Source organism: Alligator mississippiensis, chromosome 8, assembly GCF_030867095.1.
Source record: "Alligator mississippiensis isolate rAllMis1 chromosome 8, rAllMis1, whole genome shotgun sequence".
Taxonomy (NCBI): domain Eukaryota; kingdom Metazoa; phylum Chordata; order Crocodylia; family Alligatoridae; genus Alligator; species Alligator mississippiensis.
The window spans coordinates 6,223,246-6,245,303 of record NC_081831.1 but is presented as its reverse complement, the minus strand read 5'-3'; the positions used below and the strand labels follow the sequence as shown (position 1 = coordinate 6,245,303).

Here is a 22,058-nt window from a genome sequence, read left to right as displayed (position 1 = left end):
AAAAATAACTAAGGGTATGTCTATACTGCACATTTTGCTGAGAAAAGATAAACTAATTTGGTTGCTGGGCACAGTTTAGCCATGACAGCACAAAGCTGTGGGAAGGCTAATTTACCCGACTGAGAAATAAATCGTCTCTACTCTACCTGCTAAGCCCAGTTCTGCTGGCCAAACTTTGGAGTGCAGGCACACACAAAGCTGTTTTGCAGCAGCACAATCCTCCACTGCTGACCGTTACTCCATCTCGGAGCAGAGTCAGGGTCCTGCCACCACCCAGCAGGTAGTGGAAGGAGCGTGGGGACACAACAGCTAGTCAACCTCAGCCCATTCAGCAACTGGTGCCCTCATAGAGTTCACTTTGTACTCTGGCAATATAGGCTGTAGTGGACGTGGATAAAGCTACAAGAGACATGCTGCTAGGCACATGCTCTCGTGGCCTGCCAGTGATGGTGAATGTCTGCTGCCACGTGGCTGATGTCTACTGCCAGAACACCAGGCAGCAGAGGACGCTTAGAGTAGGAAGCCATAGCTATGCAGAGCTCCATGCGCCTTTTCAGTGGAAAAAACACCCTGTTTCAATATAAAAGCCAGTAAAAACACAATACAAAACAAAAAATGCTTTGTGTGAGCAACTTCAGCCCACATCAAGTTTCTTTAAAAAGCTACAGATACGTACCTCCAAGTGATACCAAAAGTTGGTCTTGGGGATGGATATGGCCAGATATCCACAGCAGGTTTTGCATTGTAGTTGAAATAGGGAACCTCCCTGATACCTCCTTTCCTGGCCAACTTTTTTAAGTCATCGTTGGGTAAAACAAATATGCTCTTTTTACTGCTTTTGGTAACAAATTTTCTGTAAGATGGTAAGGCAGTTCCAGAACGAGCCTTTTTGGGTTTTGAAAATTTCATCAGCTTCACTTTGTCTCTTGTGGAATATTCCTTGCTAACAGTCATGGAAGTCACTAGCGTGCCTTCTGGCGTAGTCAAAGAATCAGTGACAGTTGTTGTAACCACCGTTTTACTACGCTCCTGAACGGAGATGACGTCAATGTTGCTGTCAGGGGTTGGCGAGGTTAGCTTAGTGACAGTGGTTGTGGTTGTTACAGTGGAAATGGCACAATTTTCTGTGGATGACACCACAGTTTGCTTATCATCTTTGAAAGGTGACAGCTCTGCTACTTTCAACACAGTTTTGGATTCCGTGGAAACAGTTGATGTTGTGGTGGTGGTTACCTCTGTAATAACAGTTTTTATTTTATTGTCGCCATTGACGTTGTCAACTTTGTTATACGTCTGCTGCAGGCCATTCTGATCGGTGAAGTCACTACTCAAGCTAGATTCTTCGCAAGAAGTTACAGGTGAGGGAGCAATATTTTTATCCTCAGGAGTTTCGGTTTCCATGCATTCTGCCTCATTGCCCACGTTGTTTTCTTTACAGAAAAGCTGTGCTGGTATGGAAGCACCGTCAAAGCCCACTCTTTCAGGAGAATGCTGCTTTTCGCCAGTATTTTGCACACATTTGGACACTTTATCTGGAAGAAGATTCCCTGGAGATTCGTCACCTACCTCCATTGAACTCTGTGAACATGATCTAGTGTCCAAGCTGTTTTTTTCATTTGTGTCTTGCACAGTGATATCACCATTCATGAAAGGCTTCACAGAGGAATCTTTAAGAGTCAGTGGTTTTATTTCGTGTTCAGGAATGGATTTACTAATATTATTGACTTTTGGTTCAATATCACAGGAATCTTTCATTAAACATTCATCATTTGACAATACTTTAATCTCATTGTCTTTGCCATTAATCTGAAATGCTGCTGATTTATCTTTTTCTACTAGAGTCTCTGTTTCTCCATTCCTATTATTCTTTTTATCAGTAATACCTTTTAGATTCATCTGATCAAGACATTTGTTTATGGTACTTGCCTCTAGTTTCTGTTCCTGACTTTGCTTTTCACCATTGGCTTCAGTAAGTTTAGAGTTCACCAAGTCATCACTAACATTTGTTCCATCCATATGCTCCGGAGTCTGACTTTCAAGTGTTTCTTCTGAAGTTAGCACAGTTTTTAATGGTTCTAAACTTTTACTGACTTGGTTCCGATTAAACAGGACCCTGTTTTCAGACTTACTTTCAGTGTTTTTTGGAGTAATATTTTTTCCCTCATCTTTGTGAAGGGATGCCGATTCAGAACAGCTTTTCAAGGCGCAGTTGTTTTCTGGATCACAGACTTGTTTTTCAGAATTTTCTTCTGGCTGCACTTTTTCAGCGATGGGCAAAGCATCATCTCCTTCACAGCCACTTTCAGTGGCCAGTAAGGAGTTTTCACATACAGTCTGAGACACTCTTGTATTAGGTAGTTTTTGTTCTGAGGTTTTTTCATTGTTTTCCGAGATACCGCAATTGTTCTTTTCTTCAGTATCTGTTTGTTTTAAGTCATCCGTGGGGGGATTCTCAGTCATTCTCTCTTTAAGAATTTCTTGTCGTTGACTTTTATCAGCAGCCATAGGTTCAGGACGACTTTCTTTAGTGTCACTCTGAACTGAACTCTGAGTCTCAGAGCAGTGATCAGAGGCTACATTTTCTATTTTTGAGAGTCTATTCAAGCAAGGTAAAGACGGCTGATCTGGCTCATTGGTACAAGGGACACTGCTGGTTGGCAAGCAGTCCTGAAATGAATCTTCAGTTTGGCTCTTACCTGAAACATGAGCTCCATCTTGGAGAGAGATGTCAATCTGACTTCCTTCTTTTAATTTACTTGTTTGTGGCTCATCTATGTTTTTTTGTGGACTTAAAGATACATTGCCTATAGATTTAGCACTAGCCTCCAGCTTTATTCTTTCTAGGCGCTGTTTTTCTTCCAGTGTAAACTGTTTTACTCTTCTTTCAAGCAGTCCATCTAATTTTGATGATTTTACTTTCCTTTTGTAGCAAGTCCTTAAATGAAAGCCCTGGCTGACATTGATTATATCTACTTTAGAATGACCATCCTCATTTTTTGTAGGTGATTCAAGTTTTATGTCATCCACTTCCATGGGTTCTTCTTTGATGATTTTATCATTTTCACACTCAACGTCTTTTTCCACTGTGAACAATAAATATATCTGAATCAGTAAAACCAATTGGTAATGAAACAATATCACAACACCTACATACATTTTTACATTAAGTGTTAAGGCATAATCAGAAACATCAAGATTTCACAAGTCACACTGTTGCAAAAACCCAGGTTGTACAAAAGACAGTAATTAAAACTACCCAAGTGACTGCCTATTATTAAATGATTACCACATAATTTACAAACATCTTTGCCACAGCCAAACTCAAAGTTAGAAAGAATGGTCGGAAGATTTCTTGCGTTTTTACATTGTATTTTATATATGGATAGCTTATGTGGCACATATAAAGGCTGAACTATTTTCAGATGTGAAAAGTGTCTATATTTATATTACCTTTGTCTTTCGCATGATCTAAGTTTTCAGAATTGATATCAAGTTTCACTTTTTCTTCATTCAGTTTATTTTCTTCCTTTGGTTGGACTTTCCCAAAAATGTCAGAAGTTTTTATTTCTGTTTGGTCCTTTGCTTGTCGATTCTGAGAATCTTTTATTCTGCCTTTCAAAGAATCAGTCTCTATTTTTACTTTTGTTGTACTTTTTCTTTTATCCAGTTCACACCGATTTTCAGTGGTGACATCATCATTCTTCGCTATAACAAATTAATGAGAAAGTTTTAAATATTTCTGCTTGCTCAGAGTCAAGCATATTTTGTTGCGATGTTATAATTTTCTTCTTGGATTTTACAAGCATGGAGTATTTTACCTTTATGCTCTCCTTTCTACCAAATTAACCATAGTGTTATGGTTAAAATGCTAAAACAGAATCCATCAATTGAACAATACATTCAGTAAGAAATTAAAACAGTACATAAAAACACATGTGCTGTGAAGTCAACTCTTGCTCCCGCTGAAGGAAGTAGGAGGGAAAGAAGCAGAGAAGTTGCCCTATGGGAGCAGAGACAGGCTCTCAGATACGCATTTTAAAGAATAACTAGCAACTTAGGGAACCGATTCAGAACCCTTTATAAAAAGGAACCAATTCTCAAAAGCACTAAGCACCTACCTTCTGTAAACCAGGCTTCCTACAGGTTATTTGGATTGGGCTCCAAAAATTCATTAGTTACTTCCTGTAACTTTGGGTCTACATGTTTTAATTCCCAAATGGATATTATCCAATTGACTGATACTCTGTGCTTGAAATCACAGTGGCTATCATTCAAATTGCTGAGACAACAGTAAATTACCACAGCAATTAGGTACGTAAAACTCAAAAAGGCAGCGTTCATTGTCTGTCTACAGTTAAGCACAGCAGAGAACCTGTATTTTTTTGTGGGTTCAGCAAGTCCACCCTACGAACTCCCAAAGATAATTTAGTCTCTGTAAATTCACCCACAATTTCCTAAGATATAGGAGGAATCTCAAGATTCCCAAGAAAACTGTTATTCTAAATAAAACTTCAGACGACTAATCAACAGAACCAAGTAAAACTTAAATTTGGGGGCAACTAACTGCATAAGAGCATTTTTCTCAAGTCTCCTGCAGAGAATGGTTTCCCCTAATGACTGCAAGCTGTAGTTTAAGCTGTGCTTTCCATAATCAAGTATATTCTATAAACTGTCCTTATCTGATAAACTGAGCCAATTTAAATTCCAGGACACTGAAAATAGGTTATTTAAAGAAAGAGTAAAATCAAATCCTAAAAATGTACCTTACCTGGGAGTTTATTTAGAATAAAGCCTACACAGCTAGGACAATTTTGATAAAGTTACCTGAATAGGCAGTTAATTCAGATAGTACACTATTAATTCAAAACAAATAAAATTCACACTTACTTGGTAGTAATTTTCTGTAATTGATATTAGTATTTCCGGGTAATTTAGGCACAAATCTATGGACGTGTGTTTTACTAATCCAGCTCCAACCACCATAGCCTGTTACTCTATATTCTTCTCCTTTTTGTTTCCAAACCTGTTAAACATGTTACAAACATTAATCCTTTTTAAAAGTAAGTAGTTTACCAAAACCTGTAAAGGAACCGGGCTTAAAGAGGAGGAAGCACTGCCAGATCACAGGCTACTTTGCACTTACACAGCTTTTTCATGTATATGTGATGTCAGGAAGAAAAGCAAAATGTCTTGAAATAAGATTTAAACGCACACATCAATGATTTAAATTTGTTGGTCAATGTAACTTATGAGACCCTCCCGCTCCCTTGCTTATGTTCTTGAATATTCAAGGAACTCCAGATTACTGCACCTTGATTTAGCCACCTGGCAGTTTCAGGTTAGGTTTTTTTCATCAAATTTAATTGATAAAGGTCCAAATTTACTGTCTTTTTTAGGTGATATTGTAAAGCTTAGCTGTTCTCTCAGGTTTTCTTTGACGAGAAGACAAGAGACTGAGTTAGAAGAATTTTTTTTGCGTTTTCAAAATTGAAACAAAAGAAATCTCAACTGATTTTAATTTCCAGACAACAGTTTTATAACTGAGGTATTTACAAAAATTGTTTATGTACCAACACTGCTAGATGGATACTTCTTAAAAGCGGAAGGAAACAGCTATATAATGGTAGCTTTTACCTCATATAGGGTACCCTTTAAGGTGTGTTACCTAAAAGAAACAAAACTATGCAGACTCGGTTTTCTTATTTTGAAAAAAAACTGAGTCTTTATGTCTGTTCGTCCATAAATGTCTGTTGCTATCTATAGTAGTCAGTCTGTCCAACATAAAAAACAAGTACTGCCTTCACCTGAAAGACTGATAAGCAGAAGCAAGCAACCCAATTCCATGATAAATTGCAATTAAGAGAGAACATAAATAGATTACTATTGTAATCTTTTTCATTTCACATTTCTTTTCACTAAAACTCAAGAAGATTTCTCTTTTCAAAGAATAACATTGTATTCACCTAGATATTAAAAGGGTTGCATTGTGTATCATAAATGAAAGTGTCAACTTGCTCCACCTCAAGTTGAGGTCCAGAAATAATGCCAAAAATTTAAGGCCAAATTCTGTCTTTAAGTATCTGGACAGGCTCTCAATGAGATTAAAGGGAGCAAGGCACATGCCACAAAGGGAGACATTTGGTTATTAACATCTTATGTCTGAAATTCAATTGTAAAAAGGACAAATAAGCAGAAATAAAGCTTTTCATTACTCCTCGAGATAAACTGCTAAACAGAAATGTACCTGATGTTTGATAGGGAAGGTATATTTCACCCAAGTAGCTTGCTGCATTGTTTCTTCCTCCTCCTGTTTTCTCTCCTTTTTTTTCACCTTTTCCTTTTCCTCTCTCTCAAGTGCTGTCATTCTGTGTAATCTAATACATGAAATTTGGGAAATATTAAATAGGTAGTATACTGCATTGCCCTTTTGAATAAATGTTAATATTTCAATTGAGGGGAAAAACTAGCAATAAAAAATTGGGTTAAGGAATGACCTAACCATCTACATTTCATTATCACAACATCATTTTGGTGAGTATTTAAACCACTGCAAATGCAATTGATTGAAATAGTATTCAGTATTAGGAACGTTATTCCCACTCCTATGACAAGATGAGAACCATCTCTCTTCACTGTTGCTTTCTTGGACTTCCCATTCATGTCACTTTGAGGCTGGGGCTTAGGTAACCTGGCTGAAGAAAAGGCCTTTCCTGAAACAAAATAATTCAACTAGGCATAAATGTCCATAGAGAATTTCAGTGTCAGGTGTTAGAAGAGAACTTTTCATTTTTAAGGGGCATGTGTATAAGCAGTCATGATTCTCATCGTTTTAGGAAATCTAGTGGATGCAGAACAGAGTACAGACGCTGAATTCATAAGGATTCTCTTACCTAGTGTGCCCCAAGGACTCCCGCCAGATTGGCAGCATGACAACTGGCTTAATTGCACACTCCAGTATTGCCAGAGCCAGTGCAAATTCTCTAGGTTTGCTACACATTTGGACAGCCTTAATCCAGTTAGACCTACAGTTGAAAGAATACAAAATATACTGGGTTAATGCTTGTGCGCAGTATGTCAACAGGTTCTTAAATTAGACTGAGCAAGCTACATGCTGATGTCTTTATAAAAAGACTAGTAATTTTAGTCATTCATTCATAATACATGCAAGCAAATTTCTTCTTTGTTTATGCAAGAGATATGACAAAGTAATGTTCTTACATAAAACTATGCAAGCTGAAATATTTAATATTTCTTTACCTGTGGGAAGCCCAGTTGGGATGAAGGAATGATGCAGGGATGTTGTTCTCGAGCTGAATGATAGTTAGCCTCAAAGTGGATATGGTAAGAACCTTGGACCCATGTACAGAGCCATTCCATTTGAACTCTCCAGCAGGAGTCAGACAAAACTTATGTGAGAGGTGCCGTCTCTTGTCATGGTCTTCTCTATGCTGGTGTTTGTTCAATGCGAACGAATTGGTGGCATACTGATTGTGATACACACGGTACTTCCCCTCTTGCCCCAACTTGAAATAATTGTTGAGGTTTCCTTTCATCACAACAACTTCTTTCTTGGTATTCAGCCGAGAGACTTCTCCTTGGGTGCTGACCACCAGAACCTAATTAAGTAAACATTTTTTTAAAAATGAATTCACCTATTTAAATAATTTTATTTCATTCCTATTTATAATGAACAACTCCTTAAGATGTGTTGGTACATTATTTATCTCCAGTGAACCACAAATATGATTACAGATTGCCTTTGGGAGTATTAGATTAAAAAATTAGCCTATCCACCCATGTGATAAATACAACCTTCAGTAATAAATTAAGAACTGTAGCAAGGAAATTTCAACACACTTGATCAAAACCTGGGACAAAAATGCATGTAGGCAGTCTAGACACGTACAACAACCCATTCCACCACTGTCCTGAGCTCCTAAATGAAGGGAAGGGGCTCTCCTCTATTCTTTTACTGTTGTACCCATCAGTAATTCAGAAGTTACCAGCAAAGTGAAAGAGGAAGATACAGAAAGTGAGATGGGGAAGGCAACCTTTGATGTGATAATACCAGCACCCCTGAATCTCTCAGGTACACTTACATCTTCCAATGCCAGTAGTCCCCAATTTTGCTCAGAGAGGAACATTCACATAAACAGCATAATCCTGTGTTTTAGAAATCCTTAACACAAATACAAACCTCTCGGCCTTCTTTAAATAACTTATTTGCTTCATGTGCTGCAGCAGCGACCTGCTGGTTTTTCATCTGGCTCAGTTTACTATCCGGATTTCGTAGTCTGGTGACCATTCGCGTTGAACCAGGGGTACCTTTCCCTGTCCCTGGAGAATCACTTCTTTCACCATTCGATTTCTCTGCTGCGCCACCCACACAAAGAAGTTTTTAAACAAAGAAGCAAAAAATGAGACTGTGAATATGGAAGTCTGCTGATTAACATAAGAGAATTATGAAATTTAAGAATAAAAGTCACAACAAGACTAGCAAAGTTATTATTTTACCTGTCTCCTCTGAGGTCTGTGATCCTCTTTCACCATTTTCAGCATCTTCAGACATCTGCATGGAGTTCAGGTCACTGCTGTTGCTGTTTTCAAAGTTTGACTGCAGGGGCACAGTGGATGCACTAGCACTGGTGCTGGGAATCATCTCACCAGTTTCCTCTAAAAAAGAAAAACTTGATTTTTAGATTCTTTTTTCTACATCCAGGCAAGCTTCTCTCTCCCCCTCTTTTTTACACATAATTCTCAAAAAAGTTGGATGAGCTACTGAAACTACTTCTCTTTGCTGGACTGGAGAGAAATACCTGTAAAATGGGTCTTCTATCCAAAGCACCGCATCCTTTAAAGGAGAAAGCATTTTTTAAAATTTCCACAGATTAAACAGACACACTTAAGTAAACTGTGGCCTTAAAAGGAAGTTTAATAAAAAAAAGGGCAGAAATATAGCGCACGCGCCTGTTTTAAAACGTGCACTTGAACATCCCTCCACTGAAGCATTTAGTCCCGCCCCAAAAGAAACTCTTGAAATCCTTCCCTCCCTTGGCTTCTGTGATATTCACCTTTCTTGGTTCCCTTTTACCTTTCTACCTATTCCTTCAAAAGACCCTTTTTTAGCCTCCCAGCTTTCTGCAGAGGTCCGATAGACAGCATCTTTAGTGGTTCCCTTCTTGTTCCTCTTCCCCTTAGTTCCTGATTGTCTCATCCACAAACAAATTCAACTACAATCACCAGGATAGCAGTCCAGAGCTATCCATCTTTCCCAACTAAGATCTCAGCCTGTATCATCAACATCTCTTAACTGGATGTCTAGCCATCCCCTTAAACTCAATCCTCTATATCCTCACGTCCCAGCTATGTCTCTATTCTTCTTGAGAATCTATCTTACATGTCTAAAACACAGTACTTCCCATCTATCCAGACAACTAAACTACTGTTGAGGCCTTTTACCACCACATCCTTGTTCTGATGGTCACAAATGCAATCTTGCTCTACTTGCACACACATATACAGAATGCTGCCATACAGAGCAGAGCATTCCTAGCTTATCACTTGGACCCTCACCCCTCTCTATGCATCCCTCCACTGGCTCTCCTTCTTCAACCGAGTTGCACAGCAGCTGCTTATTTTCACTTTCAAAGCCTCTCTTTATCATTTTTCATCCAGAATTGAAGTCAGCTCCCATATCACATGGACCTTATGATACCAACATCTACTGCCCGTATGTCAGATTTTCAAACACCACCTTGGGGCTACCTCTTATGCTGCCCTTTAAGTTTGGGAGGACCACTCTAAAAAACCACAAAATTATCCCATTAAATTTCAAATCCATCCTTAAAACACAAAAATACAGCTAAGCTGCTAATGATGCTGACCAATATTGTTTTATTCTCTCAATGTACATCCATCTGTCACCTTCTGTCTTCTATTTAGATCGCAGGGTCTGAAACTAGAACTGGACACATGTTGTACAGTGCTTACTAGCACAACGGATTTCCAGTTCAAGATTAGGGCTTCCAGCCATTACAGTAACATGAATAACATAACCAAATAATAAAAATTAGTGCTGTGCCAGTGCATGGAAGTGAAAAAAATGACTAGTTTGTTTGCATTATCCATAATGAGGAATAAAAAACATCAATAGAAAACTGATATTTTTCACTTCAATTTTAATAAACAGAGCTACTATTAGTAATGCAAATAAATATGTTTTTATTTTTTAAGCTGGCAGCTCCTCATAAAAGTAAATCTCTCAAGCCACATTTTAAATTCACCATATCTAAATTAGCTACCACTGCTCAGCCAGGTCTTCATCGTCTAGAATTAAATGCTAAGACAATTAATATATATTCTGACAGGATAAACTAAAGATTTTCAACATAAAAATGCCCATCCATATATACACTGAAAGAAAGTTTGCTTTAGGGCATTCATACAAATTCTACACAGCCAAGGCATTTAGGTACGAGCATGAGAGAGACTCCTGCTATGCATTATCCTTAACAATTGTTAATGGTATTTTCTGACAGTTAATGGCAGAAATTCAGAGTTAATGGCAGCTGTGACCACCTGGTGTTTGGGGGAAGAGAAAGAAGAGGCCCCCAACGTACACCCAAATGAGAAACCAAGGTCCAAAGTGGTATTCAACCAGAAGGAATATGGTTGGCACGGCAGCCCCAGTTCCTCGTACATGGGAATGATTGCCCGCCTTGTATATGCTCAGCAAGGCCCTTCCCTCTTGAATGAAGAGCCCTGAAGCATGTCTGTCAGCTAGTAAAGTATGAGGGGAGAGCTGGAGGCACCTGCTTAAGTAGAATAATGAGAAACCCATATTCCAAAAGTGACACATCTATATAAAAAATAGTTGTTTAAACAACTAGGTAAATGCAGAAATATTTCAGAGTCATTCTAAACACCTTTGCACTTTCCCCATCACTTTCTGTAATATTCTTTATTTCCTTTTCAAGTTAAAATGCATTCAATAGGTGACTTGTAAATGGTTGGTCTAAAAACCTTAAATTTCATGATTTTGTCCCAAGAATAAGCATATTTTCCCCTGCTGGGGATGCATGTAAAACTGCTAATACAACTAGGAAACAACCTGCTAAAATAAACAAGTAAAACTGGAGGAGAATATGGTAATTTAGGCCAGAAGACCTTAATATAGTAAATCACACAATAAATTAAATAACCAACCTGAAAGCATTATAGTGTGCATCAAAGACATTTTGCTTTTGAAGCACAATGCAATTATTTCCCAGTTACAAAGTTTTGAGAACAACATTCAAGTTCAGGATACTGGGTCTGCTTTTTATTAAAGGTACGGTAGTCTATCTGTAATACTGACAAGTGAAAAATGCAACTTCTGCAATTTTACATTTAAGCTAATTTAAATACATTTCTTTGATGCTAATATGGTTATATGACCAAATCTACAACATATTTAACACTTTAAAATATAGGTATGTATTCCATGTACCAAATGTGCATTCTAAAATTAAAGTTGGAATATGCTATTGCTTTAAAAGTCATTGAATAAAGCAAAGCTTAAAATATAAAGCTATGAGAGCTATCCTATATAAAAGTTATCAAGTTGTATTTTATGGATTTTGGGGGTCACCCAAGAATTTTCTCCAGGCAATCTAATAAACCCATTTGAATGAATGCAAGCACCGATTTCTCACTTGTTAGTAGTTTATACAGTACACAACAGGTTTAGTTATTTAACAGCCATTAGCAAACAAGAACTTGAAATACGGTTTTGTTGGATGTTAAACACCACTATGGTTTGCAATGTGAAGAAAAAAAATGTTAGAAGAGAATATGCAGAAAACAGGAATACAAAGAAGCTCAGCCGTAACAATTGTTGGAAGATGTGGAAGCAAATGCTAATGATAGGAAGGGGCTCTATATCCTGCACTAATTGCAAGGAAATTAACCTTGAAATGTTAGATGACAACGTAGCAGTAAAGGATGGCACTGCAAGCAAACAGCATGAGTGAACATACACTGTAAATGGTTTTAGTTGACAAACCAGAATTTAAGGAATATTAAGATTCCCCAAATTACAGAGGCATTGCTATTGTGCCCTCTGTACCTGAGAGATCCTGGGGGAGCTCTGATGCCACCTTCTTCTCTGCCACATTGTTGCTATCAGAGGTTTCTGACTGACACCCCATTGTGTTCTTCCCTTCAGAGGAACTAGTCTCTCCTGCAGGATTTGTGGTGTTGCCATCAGTGCTTGATGTCACAGAGATACTTTTATCCCCAACGACTGTTGGCTCTATAGTAAAATGCACAACAAAAATGTAACAGTATTCTAAAGACTGGCTTAGAATATCATATGGCTTTACTCATGCTAAAAAGCATGTCGCGTCAAAATATAGCTAGTTCATCTCCGCTGTAATGATAGCAGTCTCTCGGGATGAAGGAAGGCAAACAGGCCAAAACCTACTAATTCTAATTAAAAGTAGCATTAGAAGTCAGTCTTCTGATACTGGTGGATATGGGCTCCAGAACTTAAATGCAGACATCTCAGAGCTAAAACAGGCTTATTTTGTAAAACAGCAGTAAAGAAATGTAGTATTTATTAATTCTCTGAAAAGTGAACAAGTACAGTGAGGAAAAGCTAATAATTAAGCCGCAAATTAGCAGTCTCTTTAGAAGTAATTAAAAAAAATCCTGGTAAGTGTTCTTAGAAGGATTTTTTTTTTTTAACATTAATATAACAAATTCATATAAAATGTTGCTTTTCTTAAAGGAAAAATGTAATTGCTAAACCAATGCTGGATTCTTTACCTTCTGCTTTTCCTTTTTCTGAATCTTGTTCAGGTGACGTTTCCTCCGTTTTGTCCTGTAGTTGGTCTGCAGATTCCTCCTTGTTTTTTTCCAGATCTGTTTGGCCACTGTTTTCAACCTCATTTTTGGCCTTCTCTGTTTCATCAGTTACTGAATTTTTATCTTCCACTATTTCTCCTCTTTTAATTCTCAGAGCATCCAAAATTTCATCTAGAGTAATAAAAATTGAAATGCAGACAACAAGTATCAAAAGACCCTTTACAAAACCCATAAGTTTAAAATGATAAGTCATGAAACATGAAAGTCATCTTCATTTTAAAGGACAAAAGCTAGGCACTTGGAAATAAAAGCACACTAAAATCTAGCTTTCCACCTTATTTTTCTGTTTTCAAACCACAGCCATTTTGAAAGCCTTCCTTCTTGATGTCTTAGAATGAAGTATTGTGCACAAAAACACACCCAAAACCACTTCCATTTTAATCCTTGGTTATTTTAAGCTTGATGTCTGATGCAGACATCAGTGGAAACAAAGTTCCGATGTTAAAGGAGCTGACTCAGCCCTTTTGTTCCAAGACGAATTAATTTAATTTAATTCATTTTTGTGGTGTGGGGAGCTGCACTAGTATTAAAAATTCTTTTTTTGGCAGAGGTAAAATTAGTGTTCACAAGAATTTTCAGAAAAATTACTGAATAATCTTCATGCAATTTGGAAATAGACCAGAGTTTTTGGACTGCTGGCTAGAATAGAAAACAAATCTCTCTCCGATAATTTAACTCATTGTTTTAATTTGAGTGTAAAGCGGAGAGAAGTATTTACAGAATCAGATTTACCTCCAAAGAGGCCTCTTCAGGCTATTTTTACATTACTTACACTGCTAATATAAATAAATTGAGCTGGCATAGAAATTTTTGACCAAGTGCTTTTAGCTAGAGAATCCAGTTATGGTGAATCAGCAATGTGTTCATTTCTACCCCCACTCCCAAAAAACCACAAGGAAGGTTTCTCTCAGTGTCTTTTATGAACACCTTTTCATTTCATTTACATGAAGAATAAAAATTTGGAAAGTGTCAAAGTTCACACAAAATGCAATTCTTGCTTCTCAGCCAGCCGTCACGAAGTTCTCTGAGCTCTCTGCCGCTGAAATATTGACTGATTATAAACTTGGAGCTGTCTGGGCTCTCCCCTCCCTCCTCTGGCTTTTGCTGGCTGCCCCCCTCCAGGGGCAGGACAGTGCGGTGCAGCACAGCAGGGAGAGAGGAGAGTAAGCCTAGGGCCATGGCACAGGGAGTCAGACAGCCCGGCTATCACTGAAGGGCGCTCAAAGATGCCCTTCATTTGTCGACATTCTCATCCAGCCAAGACCTTTTCCACATGTCCTCTCATTCTAACTCCAATCCCACCTTGGCTTCCAGCAAAGTATCAATGATTTTATATGAATTGTGAAGTACGCATTTTTTTATTTTTGTCATCTCATATTCCCAGATCATTGTTTGCAGCTGCTTTGCTTACAACATACAATGACATTTTTCTAGACTTCAAAACGTTAGCAATCAGATGCTACAGCTAATGAAACTCCTTACATCAACATATATAGTTTGAAACACTCAGTTAAAACCCTAACATTCAATTTGGCTGAAGCGACTTTGATGTATTTTGTCTCTTAGAAAGAATAAAAGGTTTAAAAGGAAAAAAAATGCACGTAGAATTAATTCCTTCACCAAGGTGACCTGAAAGGGGAATCTACACACTAAGTACACAAATCATGAGCTTCACCAGGCCACATGTGCAAAGCAGGATCCAGACATAGCTTCTATACAAATCAAGACGTCTTTTTTGGGGTGAGTTTCCCCTACTTGTTTTCTCTGCTTAGAAGTTCCCTAAATGTTGTATTTCATTAAAACAATCCAAAAAAGTCAGATTATACCAAATGACAAGTCGCACTGACTTACAGAATTAGGTCTCTCTTATCAGAACAAAAATGTATTGTGCATATTTCTACTCTTAATCCACATTCTTAACATACACATAAAGCATATTTTTTTCATTTAATACTAGCAGCAACTTTATTTAATTACACTTAAGACATTAGTTTATCCAGTAACACTTAATATTTGCTTTATATCGAACTGCTGGTTAGAAATTCTGACAAGTAACATTAATTTACAGCTCAGCAGCCAAGAAGAACACTGATGGCACTGGGCAACTGCAATAATAGGCTCAGACTTGAAATTTTAACCAAAAAAGAACTACAGAGAAGTGAAGTACTATTAAAAATGTCAAAGCTGAACAACATTGTTAACTTACACTGACTGTCATATTTATCCTTATTAATGGTTGATGGGAAAAACTGTCCTATTTCCTGGTAATTAGCAGGGATCCTTGTTTTCTCTGATGTAAAAAAATCCTCAATTTTCGGTTACAAACAAGTTACACAAATCCACATTTTTTCACAATTAAAATGAAACAACACTATCTATATATTAGTGGTGTTTCATTTAAATCCTGGAAAATGTGGATTTGGGGTTACTTTTTTTTTTTTTTTAACCAAAAAAAGTGAGGATTTTTTTTTTTAAATCAGAGAAAACCAGGATTCCTGCTAATTAGGAAGACCACTGTATACATATGGATATATCACAGTATGCAAACAGAAGTTTAATGTAACTAAAATTAAACAAGTTTTGTAGGCAATTCAGATATTATTTGCAGTCAATTCCATTTCTTTCTCCTCTATAAAATATCACTTTCAGAGTTAACATAAAAGGACAGTTACATTTTAGGCCATTACCAATAATAAGAAGTGGCTTGTCTCCACTTAATTTTTGGTAATAGACACTGCCTTTTATCCAATGTATTTCTGTCTTAAATGCCTAAATGTCACACTATATCAAAGGCAACGGACATGCAACCTTTACCAAGCAGGAAGCCCATGTTTGCATAATGCATCTCATACTTCTTATAAACCGGAAACAGATCACTATTTTAAAGTCAAATCATATGACAACTTTTAACATTCATTCTCGCTGAGGGCAGAGGGGATATTCTTACCATTTGCTGCAGCCAGGAAAGATTTGTTGTTACCCCGTGCTTTGTTAGTAAGGTCTTCTGTAATATCCATATGCCGATGAACTTCCTCACGCATGTCTTCCAGAGTTTTGCAAAGGTCAGCTTCCCAGTAATCTTTATCTAGGCATTCAATTAACTCTGCTAGCTGGACCTTTGTGCTATAGTACCAGATTCTCTTGTCCTTCTCATTGTCCGAATCTTCCTCTCTGCAATAACAATTTTAAAAAAAGATTTTAGATACATGCAGAAAAAAAGAGACCACTTATCCCATCCCACACTTTTTGAAGAAAATATTAAGTAAGAAAACCTAAATAAGGAGGAATTGTTAACACTTGTAGTTTACTTTGGGCTACCCAAGTTCAGCACACAAGTGACTCTTTTCACCTCCAAATGTCCGTTTCCTCTCAACCTTGTGTGTCCCCCCCTCCTCAAAAAGCTGCACTGCCACGACCACTTTCCCAGAAATAATTTCCTCATATTTGATTCATTTAGGTTGGATACAGGATTTGTTCAATTTATTCGCAAATTATCACAATGTTAAATGCCCTGCTCCATCCAGCTCTCCTAGACAGGATGCATTATTTTGTTCAATATAATTTGATATACCAGCGTCAGGAAATGTGAGGATGGGGGACACCATAACCACAAGACATTCTGTATTACCATACGTATAGTGTACACTTGTACACAAGAGCGCAAGAATAATGGAGAAGCAAGCTCCACTTAGCTCTCGAGGATCTGGAGGCTGTGGCAGTCCAACGGTTTTCTCCTCTCCACCTAAGGCTGCCCAGCAAACTTTCAACCAAACCAAATCCATAATGGTAAACTTGCTGGATTTTTCTCACCAACTCCCCCTCCCTGTGGGCTTTTCACAAGAAAGCGGGTAACCCAGCTTCATTAATTCAGGAATACAGAATCCTTGCAGTGATTGATGATCATCTATATTCAAGGGCACATTCTATATTGGGAATATAAAAGTGAGCCAGATGGTCAGCAAATTCAAATATATTTGGAACAGAAATCCAAATTTCGTTTAAGCTGTATAATTATGAGGGGACTGGAAGTTGCTTCAATATTACTTTACTATTAAACTAATGCTTTTCTAAATGTTATTTCAAAATGTGTTTTTGATCTTGACAAAAAACCTGGCATTTTGCAAACTTGCCATTAGAAAGGACTTGCAAAAAACAACTGAGAGTCTGGTTAACCAATTTACTCCTCTTATCTTTCTTCTATCATTTGAGAGTAATAGCTTAACATATTTTAGTTTATTTTGAGAGGTTTCCAAGAAGTTGCTTATTTAAGAAAAAATTGCAGGCTGTTCACATGTACCACATGTCAGAGGTACTCATTCAAAAAAAAAGTGTTTATGTTGTCAGCCCTTTGCTTTTGGTCATCTCTGTGGAGTAATCCAATGCTTAGCCTCAACTGTGTTTTTCTAGTTTAAGCCATATTTCATCTAAACCAAGAAAATGGATCTGCTCATGATAGGATCTGAAGTAGTTAAAATAAAGAGACTGGGAGCACAGAGGAGTGGAAATGGAAAAAAAAAAGTACATGGGGGAAGATACAGTATTTACATAGCAAGGAAAGAGAAAGTTAGAATGGGGTACAGAATGGAAAGAAAAGACTGGCAGAAGAATAAGAGGAAGGGGAAATGAACACATGCTTGCTGCATTGTATTTCTTTATTGCTCTTTTGTTGGATTTCCTTGGCAGACAGCCTGCTGCAATGATAAGAGTGGGAAGGGATGGCAGAGCTGGTGTAGGGTCTAGACAGTCAGGTTATTGCTTACTAACATCATTTGTTAAGTGTATAATTGTTGATAAGACCATCTTTTAATGGCATAACTATTTATCAACAGGCAGGTTTGTTTGCCATGCTGAGCTCCTGCTTTAGCTATAAAGCACACAGGAACCTTCATCTAGCAGATTTCTCTTTATCTACCTGACCCACAATGCCACCCAGCTAGTCATCTGCTGCTGTGTGGACCATGTACTTATTTAATATAAATGCCTTCAAAGGCTGGCTTCCTTCCCTCCTCCCCATCTCACTTCTTCCCACCATGCTGTAGCAAGGTTCCTTTAAAAATGTCACACCAAGGTATGAAATAACAGCTTAAATGCTAATTTTTTCTTTCCATTCCAGGAACGAATATCCATCTAAGGTGCTCAATATCAATCTAAGAAGTCTGCTGTGTTATGGACTAAGACCTCAACAAAACCAGGAACCATATGAAAATAAAAAGGTGCTAAATCACAAAGGGGTAAGAGTTGATGGGGGTGGCCTAGGAGTCACTTTTTAGATGCACTCAAACTCTAAGCAAGTGCTTTTCAATTGGGGAGCAATGGGACTCCGAAGTGTGCTCCTCTGAAGGTACATCTCCCTTGCACAGGGAAAAGGAGCAGCTACCGGCATCCACAGACGGTGCTGCTTAATTTAGAAAGTTACGGAAAGGTGCCTCAAAAGGTTGAAAGCCACTGTTCTAACCCCTCCGCTGTTCGGATCATGTATGTGAAATAACAAAATAACAGGGCTGGAATATCTGTGCGTTTTGTCCCCCTGCATGCCACCCACTACCTTTACAGAGATTCTACAGGCATACGTAGCATTTCCTTTGGAGAAAGGGTTCATGACGAGAAGTGTTGCAGGGGTGCAGGTTGTAGCCACGTTGGTCTAAGGACATAAGCAGACAAAGTTCTTTGGGTAAATGCGATATCATTTCTTAGACCAACTTGGTCTAAGAAATGATATCGCATTTACCCAAAGAACCTTGTCTGCCATTAGTGAGGTTAAGAATTACTTTGAAAACTACGGCCGATTGAGAGGTCCTGGCAATCAACAGGCTGGCAATGCCAGGAGGACCCTGCTTATAGCCATAAGGGAGGCCCATGTGCCAGAAACTAGTTAGAAGAGCAGGAATATCTGCTACCTCCTTCAGCCTCCTGAACTGACAGGAATGACTCAGAGGATCTACTGGTAGATTTTAAAGATTAGATTTCCAAAAGTGATAGAATTTGAGAAAACAGACACAGCACGGCTACTAATTTTCAGTACAGTATTACTGAAGATTATTCCACCTGGAGGGATGTGCGCAGTGGAGTTCCCCAGGGCTCGGTCCTCAGGCCATACTATTCAATTTCTTTACTAGCGACTTGGATGAGGGGATGAAAAGCACCTTGTTCACATTCGCTTATGACACCAAGATTTGGGGTGAGGTGGGTGTGCTAGAAGGGAGGGACAGGATTCAACTGGACCTGGACAGGTTACAGGGGTGGGTGAATGTGAATAGGATGGGATTCAATACTGACAAGGTGCAGGGTGCTGCACTTGGGCAGTAAGAACCAGCAGCAGACCCACAGGCTGGGGAACTCCCTTCTTGAAAGCACAGTAGCAGAAAGAGATCTTGGAGTCAGTATCGATTCTAAAATGAACATGAGCCACCAATGTGAGGACCCAGTCAGCAAGGCTAACCGCACCTTGTCAGGTATCCACAGATGCATCATGAGCAGGTCCTAGGAGGTGATCCTCCCCCTCTATGCGACACTGGTCAGGCTGCAGTTGGGAGTACTGCATCCAGTTCTGGACACCGCACTTCAGGAGGGATGAGGCAGCATGGAGAGGGTCCAGAGGAGGGCCACTTGCGTGATCAGGGGGCAGCAGGGCAGACCCTACGAAGAGAGGCTATGGGACCTGAACCTGTTCAGCTTTCACAAGAGAAGGCTGAGAGGGGATCTAGTGGCTGTCTATAAACTTACTAGGGGGGACCAGAGGGGAATGGGTGAGACCCCGTTCCCCCGAGCACCTCCCAGAGCAACAAGGAATAACTGCCACAAGTTGATCGAGAGTAGGTTCAGGCTAGACATCAGGAAGCACTACTTCCCAGTCAGGGCAGCTAGGATCTGGAACCAACTTCCAAGGGAAGTAGTGCTGGCTCCTACCTTAAGGGTCTTTAAAAGGAGGCTTGACAGCTACCTATTTGGGGTCATACGAGCTTAAACTTACCAGGGGTCATATAAGCCCAGTATTCATTCCTGCCCAGGGCAGGGGGTTGGACTTGATGATCTGCTCAGGTCCCTTCTGACCCTACAGCTATGAATCTATGAAGCATAACAATGTCTAGAAATGCACACCTATACAAGCAGAGACTGCAGGTTTAGCAAGCTTTCTACTTAGACATGAAAAATAAGAGCAGTTTATTTAAGCAGCGGGAGAAAACAAATCATTTTAGATACATTACCCTCATGTCTGAAAAGAACAAAAGAAAAGAGCAAAGAAAAAGAAGTTGGAATAACTTCCTTTGAAAACCACGAGAGCTGGATAGTCTCAGCCAGACCAGCTTTTGTTTTGATCATTGTAATAAAACACGAGCCAAAATTAACACAACTTTACTAGCCCAGTACCTAGCCCTGTGGATCTGTAAGACTATCTCAAATTTTCTGATTTGTCAAATGACATTCTTTCCCCAAAAGAATTCGTGTATCCAACGAGCATCCAACAATCTGGCATGCCCCTGTCCTTTTGGATGAAGGCCCTGGTAAATGAGGTAGCCAATTCTTCTGACTCAAAGAGCTTTTAATAAGCAAAACCTTGACATCGATTTATGGGGTAAAATATGCACAGTTTGTTCTCAATTTGGCTTTCAGTTCTGTATTTATTCACTAAAATCACATGGAGTTAGTTTTTGTGGTATCAACACACTGAAAAATACCATCTATGGGTGAGAAAAGCATAAATCCCATTTGGAAGAATTGAGAGAGATGAATTGTGGAAGAAACAACTCTAACAGGCAAAGGCCTCCTGCAAACAAGCAGTACAACTACAGGAGGACTCCTGACTTGTACAGGGAGAGCTCTGAAGTCTGTAAGCTTCGATACACCTACAACATGCACCCCAGAGACCAGGTGCTGCCTACAGGATGCATCTTGTGTAAACCCTTAGCTTTCACTAGGTTTCCTGCTTTCATGGTTTGCAGAGAAAATCTATCAAATGTAACCTGATGTAGCAATGTCTACCCAAATCAGCAAACAGCCTGAAACAATGACTGGGGGGACTGATTTCCCTCTCCACTATTAATCTGATGGAATTAAGATTTGCACAAGGCAGGAAGTAACAAGGATAAGAGAAAGCCTACTTTCCCTATCTTTGTGAAACAGCAAAAGGGTGGAAAAGAAAGAGAAGCAAAAGTCAGACAGAAGTGGGTTTCACAAGAGCAGGTTTTCCTCAGACACTAATATGACAATAAGGCCTATTCCAGTTGGTAGAGCAAAAAAAGATGCTAAAATATCCCCTAAAACAAATGGGTTAGAGTACACATGCTCAACCCCCAGCCTGTAGAGCTGTGTCATTCAGCCTACAGGGTTTGCCAAGGGTCCAAAACTTTGGCAGGAAGGTAGCAGTGGTGGCAACTGTCATTTCCTTACTGCCAGGCTGGTGGAGAGCCCTATGGGCTGGACAATATCCTAGATCAATGCAGAGGCAGCGTATGGCCCCGATCTGATGGCATGGGGTTGAGGGAGGTAGGATGGGGCCCAATCTGACTAACTGACTGGCCCCACACCACTCATCTGGCCTGCTGCACCAAACAGCTGAGCACCACTAGCTTAAAAGCATGATGATGGATGATAGCAACATTTCCAACACTGATTAAAAAAAGAAGTACTAAAGCATTCGAAGCAAGGTATGGATTATACTTCTGGAACCAAAAGGTGATACTGGGTACACTAGAGGGTTTTTAGCTTTCTGCTTCCCTGGATACAGAGCTGGTTATTACCAGATATTTGTGCAAATTTTATTTAGATCTGTCAGTTGTTTTTGATCTGGCTGCCCATAAGATGACATAGATGAGTTGAATAAGAGCTATTCTCAAGAGTTTCACACATTTCCAGAGCATAACATTTGGCAGTCTCCCTTTTCCCAAGGGGTTTGGCCTGGTCCAAACTCTCCCAGAGAATATTAAGGTTTTCAAAGAAGTATGGACTGCTGGAACTTTAGTATGTTAATGATTCAATTCTGCATTTATCTTTGTGGACCTGGTTTGTTAGGGTGGGTCACTTAATCACTGGTTAGTCAAAGAACAGTGGAGCTGAACTGGTCTCAGTGGTGGCAGGGGACACAACAAGGAGCAACGGGCTCCAGCTGCAGCAAGGGAAGTTAAGTTCGATATGAGGAAACACTCTCTCGCTAG

The 22,058-nt window shown here is 39.0% G+C and overlaps 1 protein-coding gene across 10 annotated transcripts in view; it reads right to left on the bottom strand.

The window, feature by feature from the left end:
* Positions 1 to 22,058, bottom strand: part of BPTF (bromodomain PHD finger transcription factor) — a 75,790-nt gene that overhangs the window by 30,026 nt on the left and 23,706 nt on the right. For 8 of the 10 annotated variants that reach the window (XM_059732047.1, XM_059732044.1, XM_059732046.1 and 5 more), the window contains exons 3-13: positions 15,854 to 16,077; positions 12,808 to 13,017; positions 12,107 to 12,292; positions 8,515 to 8,673; positions 8,198 to 8,373; positions 7,258 to 7,616; positions 6,891 to 7,022; positions 6,245 to 6,374; positions 4,888 to 5,023; positions 3,451 to 3,705; positions 677 to 3,083 (exon numbers count right to left, since the gene is read on the bottom strand). In XM_059732047.1, the coding sequence (XP_059588030.1) occupies positions 677 to 3,083; positions 3,451 to 3,705; positions 4,888 to 5,023; positions 6,245 to 6,374; positions 6,891 to 7,022; positions 7,258 to 7,616; positions 8,198 to 8,373; positions 8,515 to 8,673; positions 12,107 to 12,292; positions 12,808 to 13,017; positions 15,854 to 16,077 (4,374 nt within the window). The remainder of the gene's footprint in view (positions 1 to 676; positions 3,084 to 3,450; positions 3,706 to 4,887; positions 5,024 to 6,244; positions 6,375 to 6,890; positions 7,023 to 7,257; positions 7,617 to 8,197; positions 8,374 to 8,514; positions 8,674 to 12,106; positions 12,293 to 12,807; positions 13,018 to 15,853; positions 16,078 to 22,058) is intronic. The other 2 variants (XM_059732045.1, XM_059732050.1) reach the window with 2 other exon arrangements.